Below are 19,020 nucleotides of genomic sequence, written 5' to 3' on the forward strand. Positions count from 1 at the left end.
ATATCGACTTCTTTTACTATAACATAACATGGTGTTTAAAGCTGTGAGATTTACACCGTAAGGTATTGGCTGAGAACATAACCAATGAGCGTTTAAAACACTGAAAGTGGAAAATATCTAAAAGTTGTCTACTACTTACATATATTTAACATTCGGAAGAAAGTACTTTGGAACCGATGTCAGGTTGAGATTTGAACAATTTACATGCTCAGAACCATTACATGTACACATACAAAAAATGTCTGCACGTATCTCAAAAGATAACCTCATGTATAATATCAGCAAAAATGTTAGTATTACTTGATATCTTTGACTGGGCATATTTTCTGGCGTAGATTAATCTGTAAAATAAGGAAAAATACGAAATATCAGACACATCGATATTATTTCATTCATATTGCTGAGAAAAGATGAGCCTATTTGAGAAGACTGCATGGATATGATAACAGAAAGATTCCAGACGATAGTAACATCGATCATCAAAGCAGTTTATCATGGAGCAATAGCCGGCTTACTAACTCCCAGAGCATCTTGGTTAAAATCCTACTCTTCACTCCAGATTTTCCTCTCGAAGGAGTCTATGTCTTCTCGTGAAGGAGCTTCCGTGATATTCATAGCTCCTCCTCTCATATCTCTGCATACTCCTGCCTGGTTCCGGTTAATTTTTTTTGCTTATTGTTCTTCTCTTGGTTATTCTCTTTTGATGTCGGAGTTTTTCCCTGACTGTTTTTAGCTCCTTCTTGAGGGTTATCAGTTTGCAAGTGGGGTATCCTCCTTTTGCTGTCTCCAAACATCATTTCTATCTCCTTTTTTATTACGCTCTGCTTGTGTAAACGTATTTTTTCTCTGTCGTCACCACACATGATGGAACTTTCTTTGTTGTTTCAGTCTTGTTTACTTCTTGAATGTCATTCATGTACTGCCTAACAGTAGTAGCCAGAGCCTATAGACAAGCGTAAATACTCATCACCAATTTCGTTAACAGCTTTTAATACTGTATCTGGTGATTTTTCATTTTACTTTGGTAGAGAAAACCTTTCCCTCGATAGAGTACGTCAAAGCTAAAGTTATTTGTTCTCGCAAAATGTCAGCCGGACCACATTTCAACGGTATATAATCCTTATTTCCTTATTGCCCACAAGGGGCCCACAAGGGACACACAAGGGGCCCACAAAGGACCCACAAGGGGCTAAACAAATCGTTGCGATTGTGTCTGCTCTTGTGACTGCTATTGGTATGCCGCTAGATGCGAAACCCGGTGGTGGTCTTGTATCATTCACCTTTTCGTTTTTATTTATAGAGTTGGGGAGAAATAACAAAAAGCAACGCAAAGAAAGAATGCCAAGCGATAAGAAAAAAATGAAAGGGCTATATATGCAAACAGACTCTGTGTGTGTGTATGCGTGTATATATATATATATATATATATATATATATATATATATATATATATATATATATATATATATATATATATATATATATATATATATAATATATAGTTTTAGGGAAAATAACTAAGTTTCAAGAACTCATTGATGAAAATCCACTATCACATATAGAAAAATTAATAATTAAAAGCACAATAAATGAGTATAATATAAAGTAAAGTCAATATCATAAGATAAATATAATAAAAAGATTACACGTGTTTCATAACTAATTTTCAAATAGAAAAGAAATTTAAATCGATTAAAATCAATTGAAATTATCGAAAATAAATTCTATTCAAAAATATAGCTACTCGTCAGATCGTAAGTAGAACAATAATTAGATATATATATCTCAACCAACAATAAGTACCAAATGAATTAATATGAAATACTTATTATATATATATATAGAGAGAGAGAGAAAGAGAGAGGGACAGAGAGACAGAGAAAGAGATAGAGAGAGAGAGAGAGAGAGAGAGAGAGAGAGAGAGAGAGAGAGAGAGAGAGAGAAGCACATACATATGTTTCATTATTTATATTTGTATATATACGTACATGTGTATTAATTATATGTCAATAGGTAGAAATATAGAGACGAAGTGAGGGAGTGAGAAACATTCAGGTTACTAGATCACATGTGTGTGTGTGTGATTATGTGTCTGTGTATGTGTGTGTGTGTGTATTTAGATGTTAAATCTTAACAGAAAAGTAACAAAAAAAAAAACTGACTTACCTCTATAATGTCGGATCCAAATATAACTTCAAATGTAATCTTTTCAATATTCATATACATTTTAAACGCATAACACAGATTCGCCTCCTCTTCTTCATGCAAGACTACTCTCTAAAATTGCAGCTGTATCCGATAAGCATACTGCATACAGTGCCCAATGGTAATTACTCTCTAAGTGTTTTGTTTTCCAACATCAACGACAGGATCTCCTGTGCATGTCAAGTGCCATGTTAGTTTTTCTATTGGTATTCTAATTGTCTTTGTCATTGGAATGAATTTTCCAAAACTTGTCTATACTTCAATGAATTACGAGCGTCCTCAAACACACCTACAGTCAGCTGTGTGAGGAGACATTGACGTAAACCTTCCATCAACCTATCCATCTACCAGATAAATTCTTCTTTCATTCTCATATTTGTCTATCTATATATAGCAATTCCCTTTGATTTCTTTCTACATCTTTTTTTTGCTCCACTGCCAATAGATTTTCATGTTCCAGAAAATTATATACTTCTTCTATGAAACAGATTAATAATTTCCAGAGTATTGGTCAATAAATATTAGGTCTAGAATTGGTAACATCCTCTCTCTTCACTCTGTCTTTTAGCTTCGGCAAACGTAAGGCAATGGACAACCCAGGGAAATTCTAGATTTCAATTGCTAATGTACAAGGCAGTTTAGAAGTGATCTTGTGAATTAAAAAGACATAACTAAATCAGTGTGTATAAGTGTGTGTGTATCCTTTGCGTGTAAATATAGCGGTGAAAACATTTCGAACGATCGTCGAAGTAAGCCTTTTGGATAAGGAACGGTTTTTCCGAAAACTCACGTTACAAGCTAAAACCTGAACAATGAGCTTGTTGGCACTCGTCCTCCTCCTTGGAACTTCGTCGCTTACGACAGCCTGCTCGTGAAATTAACGTGCAAGTGGCTGAGCACTCCACAGACACGTGTACCCTTAACGTAGTTCTCGGGGATATTCAGCGTGACAAGGCTGACCCTTTGAATTACAGGCACAACAGAAACAGGAAGTAAGAGTGAGAGAAAGTTGTGGTGGAAGAGTACAGCAGGGTTGGCCACCATCGTCTGCCGGAGCCTCGTGGAGCTTTAGGTGTTTTCGCTCAATAAACACTCACAACACCCGGTCTGGGAATCGAAACTGCGATCCTATGACCGCGAGTCCGCTGCCCTAACCACTGGGCCATTGCGCCTCCACTTATGTATGTTAGAGAAGGGTAAAATGTTAACAAAGAAAGATAGGAAGACATTAATTATTTAGAAATATACAGTCAAGAAATGACATCAGCAAGATCGATCTGACTTACAGAATCTCTAATTTGTGAAGATTTACAAATGACTCTTTTCCAATTTTCGAGATCTTATTACCGTATAGATTTCTGTAAGAGAATAGAGAATTGATAACAACGTCTGTTGAACTCTTTTCCATCACTGAAAGACGCAAGCGACCAGTTGTCGTCCGTCCAAAGAATGTGATGCCGTTAAATGGCAAGAATTTCGAAGGAGAAATTCACATACATAATAGTAAAATTAAATATATCTAATGTTTGAAGAGACGATTGTTTTCTGCTGAAGATGGAGATGAGAAAGGTGACTCATTTAGTTAAAGACCAAGACTAATATTGCAGAATCTTTAACGTGGCAGGCAAATTGCTCGGTGACATTTTGTGGTTATCTTTAACACTGCCGAGGTCGACATTACCTGTCCTTGTTTCAAGGTCGATAAAATAAGGGCCACTTGTGCACTGTAGGCTATGTAACGGACTTATTCCCCACCACCCGAAACTACTTCTCTGGTGTCAAATTGTGAAAGCAGTCTCTGAATGTATGGTAATATCTGTATAAAGACAAATGAAGAGCTGTGACTTAGGTGGAGTTGGAGGGAAAGCGGGAATGTAGCCAAGGATTCAAGATCTAGAGTATGCATGGGTAAACTGCGGCCCTCGAATGTTATTGTACGGCTCTCGTCGAATTTTTGGATTACTAATTTCATACTGAAACAAAGAAAATTTCATGCTAAGATAAATGAAATTAAGAAGAACTGCAAAAAATTTAGTGTAAAGTCGGCAAGTAATATTTCATGCATATGTGTTGTATCATGCGGTCCTCTCTCCCACTTGGAAATGATACGATGAGGGCCCACAATTGACGGAAAGTTGCCCACCCCTGATCTAGAACAATGTGATATATGAACGTGAGGTTGAGAAAAAAAGACTAGTAAACAACGAACGAAATACGATAAACAACAAAGGAAACATACAAGACCTGATATAAAATGAAAAAAAAAAAACTATGTATTCAGGTAGAAGCAGACTGTGTGTGTGTATGTATGTATTTATGTATACATACATATATATATATATATATATATATATATATATATATATATATATATATATATATATATATATATTATATATATATATATATATATATATATATATATATACATATATATATATATATATATATATATATATATATATATATATACATATATATATACACAGAGAGAGAGAGAGAGAGAGAGAGAGAGAGAGAGACCGAGAGATAGGCATATATATGTGGTGAGAAAGAGAGAGGCGTAAAAACAGAGATTTATAGATTAATAAATCATATATATCTATGTACATCTGTGAATGCATTTAAGATTTTAATCATGAAAGCAAGGTAACAGAATTGGCTTACCTCTTTAATGCCGGCTCCAAATATCACTACAATTGTAAGTTTTTCAATATTTGTATACAGTTTAAACACTTGACGCTGATTCGCTTGTTCTCTCTCCTCATATAAGTTTATTGTCTAAAATTGCAGCTGTATCCGATGAACATACCGAATACACAGCCAACTGTGTATAATTCCTCTCTAAGTGTTTTGTTTTTCAACGTCACACGGCAGTATCTCCTATGGTTGTATGTTATTGGATAACGTATGTTATCTGGAAAATACATCCGTTTACTACCTCTTTACCATGAATATTTGTGTAGCCAACTGCATTATATATATATGAGCAAAAATCTTGAATGGTTCTGAAAAATGGCTGAACGATACTCTTCCATCTTCTACATTGTTTGCTGATTACACTATTTTGAATACGAAGTGGTCAAGCTCTTTCATGTCCCAGTCAGCACTACAAGAGCAATATATTCACTTATGCATCGCTTACAACATCAATTCTATTAAAAGACGCCGTGTCCTTACCGACATTAGAATGTTACCCCAAAATACCTCCGCATATAATATCTATTACTCCACTACAGAAAGGTGTTCTTGACATTTCACTGTCTCTCCTAGTCCGAGAAAGACGTTTCTGTAATTAATTTCTTGCGCAAAAACGTGACGTGCTAGAGTAAAGATAACTGCAGATTCGGAATCAACGCTCCAAAATTACCTATGAGCACCGTGTGTGTGTTAGCACTCCGTCGCTTACGACGTTGAGGGTTCCAGTTGATCCGATCAACGGAACAGCCTGCTCGTGAAATTAACGTGCAAGTGGCTGAGCACTCCACAGACACGTGTACCCTTAACGTAGTTCTCGGGGATATTCAGCGTGACACAGTGTGACAAGGCTGGCCCTTTGAAATACAGGCACAACAGAAACAGGAAGTAAGAGTGAGAGAGAAAGTTGTGGTGGAAGAGTACAGCAGGGTTCGCCACCATCCCCTGCCGGAGCCTCGTGGAGCTTTAGGCGTTTTCGCTTTGAAGCCAATACTTATCTCACTCACCGTAAGTACTCTCTTTTTGTCTTTTCCTGCATGTCGTGGTGTTTGATTTGGTTTTAGTTTTATTATTATGATCATTATAATTATTATCATTATAATGATTATTATTATTATGAAAAAAAAATCATTATCATCATCATCATCATTATCATCATCATTATTATAGATTAAACTCAGTTTACGAAAAGTTTAGGTAAGAAAAAAACCACTTTATTCATAAAAATTAAAATATTACATTGCAAGAGAAGCCAACAGTGAATTTTACAGCCGGAAAATATGGAGGGATTATAATTTTCAGAATATCTTCAGATATTTTACGTTTCAGGCAATAGTCATGCACCTAGCCTCGTTTAAAATTACATTATTTCAGATTATAGAGTCTCTATGTTGCGCAACGTTATATCAATAGGCAAAAAATAAAGCGACGTTATATAAAAGTGTGCTTCATGTAATATAAGAAGAAAAATTGAGGCAAAATATGATCTAAGGCGACTCTTGAAGACACACTCACACACGCACACACACTCACTCACATGTATACTATAGATTATCTGAGAAAGCAAAAATATAAGTATGAAATTGGCCGCTAGAATATATTTACTGAGTTTAATGTAATATAAGAACATTTTTTGACGTAAACTAAAATCAAAGACTTCTCTTGAAGACATTTTCTTCATTTTCATTTATGCGTTCGTTTCTGCTTTTTTACATTCTGTTTCATGATTGGAGATTGAACCTGGAAACATAATGAGAAAACTATATACATATATGTTAATTTTTAGACTCAATAGTTCACAGTCCTTAAATTTTATACATAACAACAATTGTCATCAACTCTTTTCTCACAAGAGAAAATAATGTTACTACAGAAGAAGTAGGGATGAACACCAAGGTTTATGTTGAAAAGAGTAATTACACTCACAGGCAATAATAATTTTCGGGAGTACGTTGTAAGATATTAGTAAATATTGGTTCAGGAATATTTTCCAGAAAAACCGGGCAACTTTATATAAAAAAGATGAACACTTTAGCTCTATTCAGTTAAAGGTTTGCATGGTTGTGTATATACTTTACGTTGGCCTATAGCTGTATGTATATTTATTCATTCTGCATTTGTGGTTTAAAATTCTACACTGCTAAATGAGTATTTATTTGGCATATATGTGTGTATACATGGACATGTACGATATATTTCATATTTGCCACGTAAAGCTATGAATTGTATTTCTGATCAGTTACCTTAAGAACAGACGTATTCTGGTACTCGTCTTGGTGCCAGTCACTTTGGAAGCTGGTTGCCTTACTTTGGCAATAGCTGTATTGTTTATTACAAGGCATCAAATGACCATCAAATACCCACAAACTAAATTCCATACGCATTTTTTTTTTACTTGTTTCAGTCTTTTGACTGTGGCCATGCTGGAGCACCGCCTTTAGTTGAGCAAATCGACCCCAGGACTTATTCTTTGGAAGCCTAGTACTTATTCTATCGGTCTCTATTGCCGAACCGCTAAGTTACGGGGACATAAACACACCAGCATCGGTTGACAAACACAGACACACAAACACATACACACATACATATATATATATATATACATATATACGACGGGCTTCTTTCAGTTTCCGTCTACCAAATCCACTCACAAGGCTTTGGTCGGTCCGAGGCTATAGTAGAAGACACTTGCCGAAGGTGCCACGCAGTGGCACTGAACCCGGGACCATGTGGTTGGTAAGCAAGCTACTTACCACACAGCCACTCCTACGTCTACATATATTAACTTACTAGTTTTTGAATCATGCAGCTTGATTGATCCCAGGTTTTAATCTCTTCATCCAACTTTGAAAATTCCTATTTCGTTTTGTTTGTTCATAAATATGTCCGTCTTCGTACATTGGATAGTATTTCGCCGGCTGACTGAATATCATTCGAGGAAATATGTTGCTTTTGCTATAATGTGGATTTACACAATGCGATATGTAATACGTATTGTATTAGAGATAAATAATCAGGTTACTCAAACATGTGAAGTGATGTTTTGAACTATCATTCCTTCATTGTTTACTACACACAAGCACACACGCACATGCACTCACACGAGCCCACACAAACACGCACGCGCACACACACACATATATACACAGACACACAGACACACACACACACACACACACACACACACACACACACACACACACATAACTATGTACATATACTCTATACATACATGCATATACACACACAGACATATATATATATATACATATATATATATATATGCATATATATATATATACATATATATATATATACATATATATATATATATATATATATATATATATATATATATATATATATATATATATATAAACAAATAGTAAATGAGTATATGCATATATACGTACAGGTATGTGCATACCGACATCCACCTGTATGTATAGGTGCATATCTGGGTACAGGACATTGCAAACAAACGTAGACGAGAAAACACACAAGCCACATAGAGAAAATTCTACTTCATCAGCTACCCACGTTTTAACACCGGCGTTTCGACGATCTTGGGCAGGACGCATCGTTAGAACGGCTCATCCCATGGACCGCAGATTAAATTTGTATACGCAAATTAAATCTAGCCATGGAGGAATGTAGTGGATATATATATATACACATACACCCATATGTATATGAGACACACACACGCATGTATGTGTATATATATATATATATATATATATATATATATATATATATATATATATATATATATATGTGTGTGTGTGTGTGTGTGTGTGTGTGTGTGTGTGTGTGTGTGTGTGTCTGTATGTATGTATGTATATATAGACTACATATAGACACAGAGAGAATATATACTTGTGGTAATGATGATGACGATGATGTTGATGATGAGAGGGGAGTTGATATTGGTGACGATGTCTATCCTATGTGTGATGGAGTTGGTGGAAGTTTTGTTTGTGATCATTTCCATCATGACAATATTAGTTTTTGTGGCGGTAGGAATAAGAATCACCGAATTATACTTACTTTTGAAAAACTGCCGAGCTTCCATAGGATCCCCTGTTTTTCGTTTACATACGAACAGGCAAACGACATCCCTGGTATCTTTTTTGTATATACAGTAACACATGAAGATGAACATTCCTTGAAGGGTATTGAAGATGGCAAAGAGAAACTGAAACGCTTCAGCAGCTTCACCAAAAGCGAAGAATGCTAAGATCCAGGGGAATCCAAGAAGGACACACAATCCAAGGATGCCAAAAACACGCACTTTCTTTGTTTTGTGTTCAGCTTGCTTGTCATTTCGCATTGAGTTAACACGCCACATAACGCAAACAAATATCACCAGGTTGAAGAATAGAATTATCACGACGGGAGCCAGGAGAGCAGCATAGAAAGCTGCGTTGGATAACCAACAACTAAAAGAAATAGAAAATTAATCATTTAACTCTGTGTTCTGTATTGAGAAGTATTATGGGCCGAGGGTGGAGGCGCAATGGTCCAGTGGTTATGGCAGCGGACTCGCGGTCATAGGATCGCGGTTTCGATTCCCAGATCGGGCGTTGTGAGTGTTTATTGAGCGAAAACACCTAATGCTCCACGAGGCTCCGGCAGGGGATGGTGGCGAACCCTGCTGTTCTCTTTCACCACAACTTTCTCTCACTCTTTCTTCCTGTTGCACCTGTATTTCAAAGGGCCAGCCTTGTCACACTGTGTCACGCTGAATATCCCCGAGAACTACGTTAAGGGTACACGTGTCTGTGGAGTGCTCAGCGACTTGCACGTTAATTTCACGAGCAGGCTGTTCCGTTGATCGGATCAACTGGAACCCTCGACGTCGTAAGCGACGGAGTAGCAACAACAACAACAATGGGCCGGGGATTTTGAATTGCGTTGTCTCGCCCATGTTCACGTCTCTCCTTATTAGGATTACTACCCTAAAGTTTAAAAAACTACGTATAATCTCTCAAGGCTTCCCGTATCTCAACTGTTGTTATCAGTTTTTTGCAGCTGATAGCAGTGTTTGGCTAATGAGGTAGGAATTAGGCTATTGGGGGTTAACTGTCGTCTTTGACCCCACCGACTCTATCTTTAGTGCCTCTGCAAAAGCTGCACATTTTTACGTGTATTCAACGCGTAAATAAAGCTAGCAATATTAATTGTGAAGACAACATAAAATTAGGGTATTAACATACATAAACACTTACACATGTTCAACTCTGTTGTAATTGTTTGTATTATTAATTGCCAGAGTAATTGTGACAATGACAGCAGGAATACCTGACAACGATATTTACAGAAATGAATAAGCATATGTAGATGTTAATGAAAATTTATAATAATGAATATATGATATTTGAATAGATGTAGTTGATTATGTCTTGTCCAAAAGAAATCAATATTTTATTTCGTATCTCACACAGTCACTCTTTGCCGTTTTTTCCTTTGGCTTCTAGAAATAGTTACGACTAACATAGAACTTCGATTCTTCAATCAACTATATGTTTCAGTGGGATTGCCGATACTTTCTCTAACATTATAACGAAATAATGGAGAAAAATGAACTGAACACTTACTGGGTTACACTCGTTTAAAGAATTCCAAAAGACCTGATTTAAAGTGTTTAGTTTATCATGCAGGGTTCAAATCCCATGAAAGTCAATTCTTTCTTTTACCATTTTTTGTTCAATGAAATTAATAAACGAACATTTTCCCATCAGGAAATTCTCAACTATAAAACTTTAACACAGACAATATATATTTGAGATAAATAAATGGCTACATAGATAGATACAGAGAGAGAGAGAGAGGTGAGAGAATGTGTGTGCGCGTGAGAGAGAGGGAGAATGTATGTGTGTTCGTGGGAGAGAGAGAGAGAGAGAGGTAAAATGTATGTGTGCGTGAGAGAGAGAGAGAATGTGTGTGTGTGTGTGTGTGTGTGTGTGTGTGTGTGTGTGTGTGTGTGTGTGTGAGTGTGAGAGAGAGAGAGACAGGTAGAGGGAGAGAAACAGAGAGAGATAGAGAGAGAGACAGGTAGAGGGAGAGAAACAGAGAGAGATAGAGAGAGACAAACAAACAGAGAGAGACAAACAGACAGAGAGAGACAAACAGACACAGAGAGAGACAAACCGAAAGAGAGAGAGAGACTAACAGACAGACAGAGAGACAGATATATATATAGAGAGGAAGAGGTAAAATTAGCGATAAAATGAGAGCAAACCATTATACATACCCCAGACCAAAATTGAACTCCTCTTGATAAATGATGACCGAATGGTTTTGAATACAAACAGGCCTAGATAAATATGGAGCGCTTCTACACTCATCCACATGAAAGATGACAAGAGGGAGTAGTGTAACAGAGCAGCCATTGCCTACAACAACAACAACAACAACAACAATGATATTAATGATATCTGACATTGAAGCATGGCTTCGAATATATATTTTGTCGGGGTGGGGTTGAGATATCAGATTTTGAATGATATTTTGTATTATTGAACCCAGTATGTTGTTGGCACTCCGTCGCTTACGACGTAGAGGGTTCCAGTTGATCCGATCAACGGAACAGCCTGCTCGTGAAATTAATTTACACTAACCACTGGCCGTCACTGGCTAAATGGAAAAATGCAAAGTCGAGCAACGCAAACATTGAATGTAATATTTAGAGATGTTGGAAGTATTTGGAAAGAGCTTATAGCCTGCGCTCTTACTGGATGAAATCTATTTAAAATAATAGATTGTTGTTCGTAAGGTTTATTATAAAATGAAATATTTACTGGTTTAAATGAGTTTTCACTTACCTTACAAACAGCTGTTAGTTTTGTACTATACTCTTGGAATCCAACAAGAAAGATTAAATAAGTGACAGCTAAAGAAATGCACAAGTTTACTAAAATCTTTGAAGCTATTAATTTCCATAGATTTCTGAATTAATAAAAAAAAAGAAAGAATAATATTGCATTTAAATGATATAAACCTAAAAGAATTTTCACAATGCACAAAAAATTAATAATTAAAGGAGCACTCCGTCGGTTTATGACAGACACTTGTACTTTGTGGTTTTTTGTCACTTTAGTTACAAATTAAGTTAATGAATTCAACGGGATACACTGTCTGCAAGTCGTTGGGTTCAGCATATTATCCTCCATTTTCTAATTGATATATAAATTTAGGGTAAAACAACCCCCCTTTTACCCGCTCCCACTTATTACACTTGGTATAACACTAGTGTAACAATAATTGGGTACCCTCCCAACACAATATTGGATAGATACTATCCCTTAGTGGGTTGAATACTCAACCCCTAACTCTCTTGCATTATATATATATATATATATATATATATATATATATATATATATATATATATATGTGTGTGTGTGTGTGTGTGTGTGTGTGTGTGTGTGTGTGTGTGTGTGTGTGTGTGTGTGTGTTTATATACATATACATATATCTGTTGTTATGTCCTGTTATTTTTATTGTAATTGCGTAAAATTGTTCGTATTTTTCCTTCCTTGTTTTTGTATACATTCGCTGCTTTCTTCCAAGGAATCTAATGCTCTTAGCTTAGTTTTTCCTTGGGGCTGGCCAGATTGGAGCAATATCGAGTATAACCAGCCGAAATTGCAAGGATAATCTGGATCTCGACTGATGAAAGGAAACTCCAAATGACCTGTCCTTGTTTTCTCTGTATCGTCTATCTGGATGTTTTGTTGTCAATCCACTTCTACTCGCTTACAGACATACTATATAACCAAGGTAGGGACCGATATAGTAGTTATAGTAAAGACTACGCTTTTCTGAATTAACATACAGGACATCCCTCATTCTCTCCCTCTCTGTTTCTTATGTCATCCTTACTGTGAGTTACAAAATTCTGCGCTAAAGCAATCGTCAATCCTTCATTAAATTTACAACATTCTGGAATTCTCTTCACATCCATCATTTTCCAGCAGACATCAATCAGATATCAAGCTTACTACTCTGTGAGAGACGCCCAAAATTGATGGATATCGTTTCTTCGTATTTGAACAGTCTATAAAGAAAATAGAAATTGAAATGCTTACTTGAAATAAGCATGGATTATTACTGTCAGAATGAGACAGACAAATGATATTCCACAGCCAACGTTGGAAATAATAGATAAAAGTCGACTATTCGTTTTCTTTCCTTTCTGGTGGGCATCCTGCAATAGTAGAAAGCAACACTGTATTAACTCCTCCTCCTCCTCCTCTTCCTTTGTTTATATACTAGTCAATAGTTTTATAAATTATGAATGTTCAGACAGGCGGGAGCAATTTTCTACTAGGAGTGTGTTTTATAGGAATACGTTAGTCGTATAAATAGGAGTATGTTTTTATTTCTATGGGCAGCAGAGGTGTTGTAAAACTGATAAATAATGAATACATGTGCATTATTGACACAAACGTTTCAGGCGAATGAGAGGAGAGATCTTGAAACAAAATCATGAAGAGACCAAGAGCGTAATATCTAAGCTGCAAGCATGTTTATTGTACCATGGAGATCTATTGTATATGAAATCTAAGGAGCACTCCGTCGGTTACGACGACGAGGGTCGCAGATGATACGATCAACGGAACAGCTTGCTCGTGAAATTAACGTGCAAGTGGCTGAGCAATCCACAGACGCTTGTACCCTTAACGTAGTTCTCAGGGAGATTCAGCGTTACACAGAGTGTGATAAGGCCGGCCCTTTGAAATACAGGTACTACTCATTTTTGCCAGCTGAGTGGACTGGAGCAACGTGAAATAAAGTGTCTTGCTCAAGGACACAATGCGTCACCGGGATCCGAACTCACGACCTTACGATCGTGAGTCGAATGCCCTAACCATTAAGCCACGCGCCTTCACTATACATGAAACGTGTATCTATCACTTAGACTGCCATTCGGATAGTTTCGACACAATAGATTTTAAATGAAGGAGAGATGACTGATTCTCTCTGCCTCTTCGCATCTTTGTTGGAGGAATCCGCATGCATTTAATTGAGAATGGTAGCTGGGTACTCCTAGTAGACACCATTCTGAGTTTAAAGTTATAAATGACAGCCATAGCAACAAGAACAACAGCGACTTATTACAAAATATCTACCTCACATATTTTTTTTTTTTACTTGTTTCAGTCATTTTCGACTGCGGCCATGCTGGAGCACCGCCTTTTTAGTCGAGCAAATCGACCCCAGGACTTATTCTTTGTAAGCCTGGTACTTATTCTATCGACTCTATTGCCGAACCGCTAAGTGACGGGGACGCAAACACACCAGCATCGATTGTCAAGCAATGCTAGACACACACACACACACACACACACACACACACACACACACACACATATATATATATACATATATACGACGAGCTTCTTTCAGTTTCCGTCTACCAAATCCACTCACAAGGCTTTGGTCGGCCCGAGGCTATAGTAGAAGACACTTGGCCAAGAATTCCACGCAGTGGGACTGAACCCAGAACCATGTGGTTGGTAAGCAAGCTACTTACCATACAGCCACACCTGCGCCTATTTACAAAAATATTTACAAAAATATTCACCAAAATTATGTTTGATACGTGTTGAAATTATTTATGCATTGACAGAATTGCCAATTTACGAGCAATTAATTATTTGTCGTAATGATACTAACCATTAGTAAGGCAAAACTTGTAAGATGATTACAAGAACAAACTACGTTCTCTCCAGATACATCATTGGATGTATTACAGCCTTTTGATGACCAGTGGGGATTCTGTCCAGGGGAGTCATCCCAATAGACACATTGTGGGTTGGTGGCAGTCTGAAAAACAATTTAAATTCTGATATTTTAATCAATTTCTTTATAATTAAAATACATATAATGAATCATTGCTAAACTAACAAAAAAGCGGAACAAACAGTGGTTATAAATGTTTAGTTACTATTGACATTAAGAAGCCAACAACACTGTTTGTAATGTAGCTAAAGTGGCCATTCTATCTCGTTTATAAATCTATGTATAGTCTCATAATATACACTGTATCAGCATGAGATATTGGATGGGGTAATCATAGACGTATCAGATGAACTACAAATATATTTCAGGGTTGGAATATTTCAGCATTGATCTACAGGGATGGCATGAAGGAAAACAAGAATGGTCACCAAATGAAACTTCAAAGAAATTCATGAAATTTAAAATCTACAACCACAAATGATTTTGGCAATACACGAATATATTAAAACAATGTACTGGTGATACTAAAAACAGCACCAAAAAAAAAAAAACAGAACGTATATCCAACACGCATATTATAGTAGTAGTAGTAGTAGTAGTAGTGGTGGTAGTAGTAGTAGTAGTAGCTGCCGTGGTACGTGTTTCTCTTGGGAACAGTGTGGTATGATCTTGCAATGAAACGAAAGCTACAACAACAGTTTAACAACAGTTATAAATAAAATATATAGTCTATTACCTGGCCTGTTACATTGAATGATATTTTAACTGGTTCATCAAGGTCGGCTATTTTAACGTTAGGAATATTTGCAGCAATAATACGACTGCCAATTTTAGTAATTGCTTGGGAACTAGAATTTTGTATTAACTGTAAAGAGAAGTCGTTAGATAAACGAAGTTATTCAGTGGAAAAGTTAGATATATCATTAAAGCAAGAGACCAAACGTTACAGTTGTACTTTTTTGACTTACTCAGTTGTTGTTGTTGGCACTCCGTCGCTTACGACGTCGGGGGTTCCAGTTGACCCGATCAACGGAACAGCCTGCTCGTGAAATTAACGTGCAAGTCGCTGAGCACTCCACAGACACGTGTACCCTTAACGTAGTTCTCAGGGATATTCAGCGTGACACATAGAGTGACAAGGCTGACCCTTTTGAATTACAGGCACAACAGAAACAGGAAGTAAGAGTGAGAGAAAGTTGTGGTGAAAGAGTACAGCAGGGTTCACCACCATCCCCTGTCGGAGCCTCGTGGAGCTTTAGGTGTTTTCGCTCTATAAACACTCACAACGCCCGGTCTGGGAATCGAAACCGCGATCTTATGACCGCGAGTCCGCTGCCCTAACCACTGGGCCATTGCGCCTCCACACAGCGAGTTAATACAATATATATTACATGTAAGTTCATAGCTGTGGGTTGTCCTTGCTCTAAGGAAGGGATAATTTGCTTTCATATATAATTTGTTAAAATTAAGGGCTACTGGTAAGTCTTGTACTTAAGAAGGTGTCTTGGTAATCAACGTATTCTGTGTTCAATCTCACCGCATAGCACCTTGGGACCAGTGATTTCTGCAACAGCCCCTGGGAGGTAAAAATCTCGTCAATGAGCTTACGCGACTAAAGCTGTTAAACAGCTCACTTGTGATTGTATACACGCACACACACACACACGCACACGCGCGCGCGCGCGCGGCGAGCTGGCAGAAACGTTAGCACGCCGGGCGAAATGCTTAGCGGTATTTCGTCTGCCGCTACGTTCTGAGTTCAAATTCCGCCGAGGTCGACTTTGCCTTTCATCCTTTCGGGGTCGATTAAATAAGTACCAGTTACGCACTGGGGTCGATATAATCGACTTAATCTGTTTGTCTGTCCTTGTTTGTCCCCTCTGTGTGTAGCCCCTTGTGGGTAGTAAAAAAATAACACACACACACGCACGCACGCTTGTACGCACACACACACACACACGCACGCACGCTTGTACGCACACACACACACACACACGCACGCACGCTTGTACGCGCACACACACACACACACACACATGCACGCAAACTCACACTTACGCACACATATTAAATTCTAAAATTTAAAAACGCAATAAATTCCAAAATTAAAAAAAAACAGCGGTAACTTAGTTGCCAACCCATACATAAGCACATACATATAAACATTGGTAATTGTGTCGTATTACTATTGTTTCGTCCTTTACCAATAACGTAACAATGAGTTCAAGCATTCTTTAATCTACTGGAAGAAGCAATATTTCCATTTTTGTACCATACCCTGTATAGCTTATCATTCCGCAAACAGAAAATGGAAATCCTCGAAAAAACTGACTGCTCTTCGTCTTTCAGATGTTTGAATAATCTCTTTGGTAATGAAATGTAGTCCATCTTATCTTCTGCTTGTGGGATTGAACCGTTATATATCTGATGGAGGAAAATGAAAGAAAAATTGAAATTGATAAATAACAGAAAATTGCTATTACTTCTGAATGTTGCTTGACGTCATAAGAATTTATCAAGTTTCCACGAATGTGAAGTGAAATAATTGTTTCTTGGAATAGTGAATCTCGAATCCCACAGATATTGAGTTGAAACATTTAGATATTTTGGATAGGAAAAGTCTCACGAGCAGCCTTCGATTTTTCCTATCCAAAAAGATTTTTCAACCCAATACTTACGTTCTATTATTTATTGCCCTATGTGCTTCAAGATCCACTGCAAAATGGAATTATTACTATTACTTCTTGCACAACTATTACATTACTTCAACATTAGAATTAACATAATAGCTAGAACTCCCATTATCACCCACCACCATTAATTCATACAAAATAACCAGAGGAGTTTTAAAGTTCGCCAACTAATTATTGGTGTATCCAGTAGCTTTCTGCTCTTTCTTGTTATCAGATACTCAGTGACATGAAGACAGAAACATTTTATGCAAAACTAGTGTTATCTCAATCATTTCGACCGGTGACATCTTTGGCTGGTATTCCCGAAACGTTTTGTAACAACCAGATAAATACACTCACATAGTTGTAAGTAATTACACATCGAGATAAATTTCCCTCCCTCTATATTGGTTGAGAGCCGCATTAAATGTTTAACAGAAATTAGGACAGCTTGCTCTCGTATTTTGTGCGTAGTTAGGAACAGATTTGATATTTTCTCTTTAATTCTCTCCTAATATATGTTGCCTGTGAAGGGGTTTGGAATGCGGTTCAAGACATCAAGTGTTAACAATTCTAATGAACTGAATGACAGATATATAAAATAAAAAAATTCAATAACAGATTTCTTTTCTCTTCAGAATATGTTCAACTGTGTGTGTGTGTGTGTGTTGTGTCAAATGTCAATATATATAAAACAATAGATTTAAAGTTGTTTGAAAGATCTATCGCCACATTTTTTTTTTACTCTGTGTGTGTTGATGAGGTTCGGCTGTGTCAAGAGTAAAATTTAATTTCAATTGTATTCGTAAAAGCTACCAACCATGAAGTGTTGTGTTTCGGGGAATTTGTTGTTTTAAGAAATGAATTATTATTATTTATTATTGTTATTATCATCATTAAATTCAAATTACGACAAACATAAATAAACAAACGAAGTTTGCTTTTAGAAGCGTTGAGATGTCTTTTAGAAAGTTAAAGGAGTGATTTAAAATTCTCAATCGCAGAATAATGCTAATAATATAGCCTGAACAGGATAAACTATCCCTATTTTGCAGAGAAAAGTGTTGGTGGCTAGCTGTGGACTCGAACTCATATCCCCGTAATTACACGTCACGATGCTTTGACCGATTAAGCTAAATTACCCACTGCAAATTCCTCTGCAAATTAAGATATATAAATCTCGCTTTATGAGGCGCTCTCATATGTTAAATTCAAATTACGACAAACGTAAGTTTGCTTTATTATTATTATTATTATCATCATTAAATTCAAATTACGACAAACGTAAATAAACAAACGAAATTTGCTTTTAGAAGTGTTGAGATGTCTTTTAGAAAGTTAAAGAAGTGATTTTAAATTCTCAATCGCAGAATAATGCTAATAATATAGCCTGAACAGGATAAGCTACCCCTATTTTGCAGAGAAAAGTGTAGGTGGCTAGCCCTGCAAAATAGGGATAGTTTATCCTGTTCAGGCTATATTATTAGCATTATTCTGCGATTGATTATTATTATTATCATTTTGCTTTGCAGTGTCTGGTTGAAACTCGGAATGGGAATAAAACGTATCACTGGAACGGGTGCACACACACACACACATACACACACACACACACACACACATACACACACACACACACACACACACACACACATACACACACACAAACACACAAACACACACACAACACTCGCTC

At 36.8% G+C, this 19,020-nt stretch overlaps 2 protein-coding genes across 12 annotated transcripts in view; both read right to left on the minus strand.

The window, feature by feature from the left end:
• Positions 1-5,055, minus strand: part of LOC106873847 (uncharacterized) — a 30,169-nt gene extending 25,114 nt beyond the window's left edge. For 2 of the 6 annotated variants that reach the window (XR_016238917.1, XM_089344931.1), the window contains exons 1-2: positions 4,873-5,036; positions 140-341 (exon numbers count right to left, since the gene is read on the minus strand). Coding sequence is in view for 4 of the 6 variants with exons in the window: in XM_089344931.1 (XP_089201057.1) it covers positions 140-321 (182 nt within the window). In the remaining 2 variants the exon portion in view is untranslated. Of the gene's footprint in view, positions 1-139; positions 342-2,166; positions 4,171-4,872 lie in introns of those variants that run through there. The other 4 variants (XR_016238918.1, XM_089344928.1, XM_089344930.1 and 1 more) reach the window with 4 other exon arrangements.
• Positions 5,056-6,094: 1,039 nt separating this feature from the next.
• LOC128251244 (uncharacterized) overlaps positions 6,095-19,020 on the minus strand; it is a 33,893-nt gene continuing 20,967 nt past the window's right edge. For 3 of the 6 annotated variants that reach the window (XM_089344932.1, XM_089344934.1, XM_089344933.1), the window contains exons 19-27: positions 16,930-17,076; positions 15,389-15,517; positions 14,587-14,736; positions 12,996-13,114; positions 11,730-11,853; positions 11,159-11,300; positions 10,134-10,206; positions 8,953-9,344; positions 6,095-6,642 (exon numbers count right to left, since the gene is read on the minus strand). In XM_089344932.1, the coding sequence (XP_089201058.1) occupies positions 6,590-6,642; positions 8,953-9,344; positions 10,134-10,206; positions 11,159-11,300; positions 11,730-11,853; positions 12,996-13,114; positions 14,587-14,736; positions 15,389-15,517; positions 16,930-17,076 (1,329 nt within the window). In that variant the 3' untranslated portion in view covers positions 6,095-6,589. The remainder of the gene's footprint in view (positions 6,643-8,952; positions 9,345-10,133; positions 10,207-11,158; positions 11,301-11,729; positions 11,854-12,995; positions 13,115-14,586; positions 14,737-15,388; positions 15,518-16,929; positions 17,077-19,020) is intronic. The other 3 variants (XR_016238919.1, XR_016238920.1, XM_089344935.1) reach the window with 2 other exon arrangements.

The sequence above is a fragment of the Octopus bimaculoides genome, chromosome 29 (genome assembly GCF_046866305.1).
Source record: "Octopus bimaculoides isolate indiv1 chromosome 29, ASM4686630v1, whole genome shotgun sequence".
Classification (NCBI taxonomy): domain Eukaryota; kingdom Metazoa; phylum Mollusca; class Cephalopoda; order Octopoda; family Octopodidae; genus Octopus; species Octopus bimaculoides.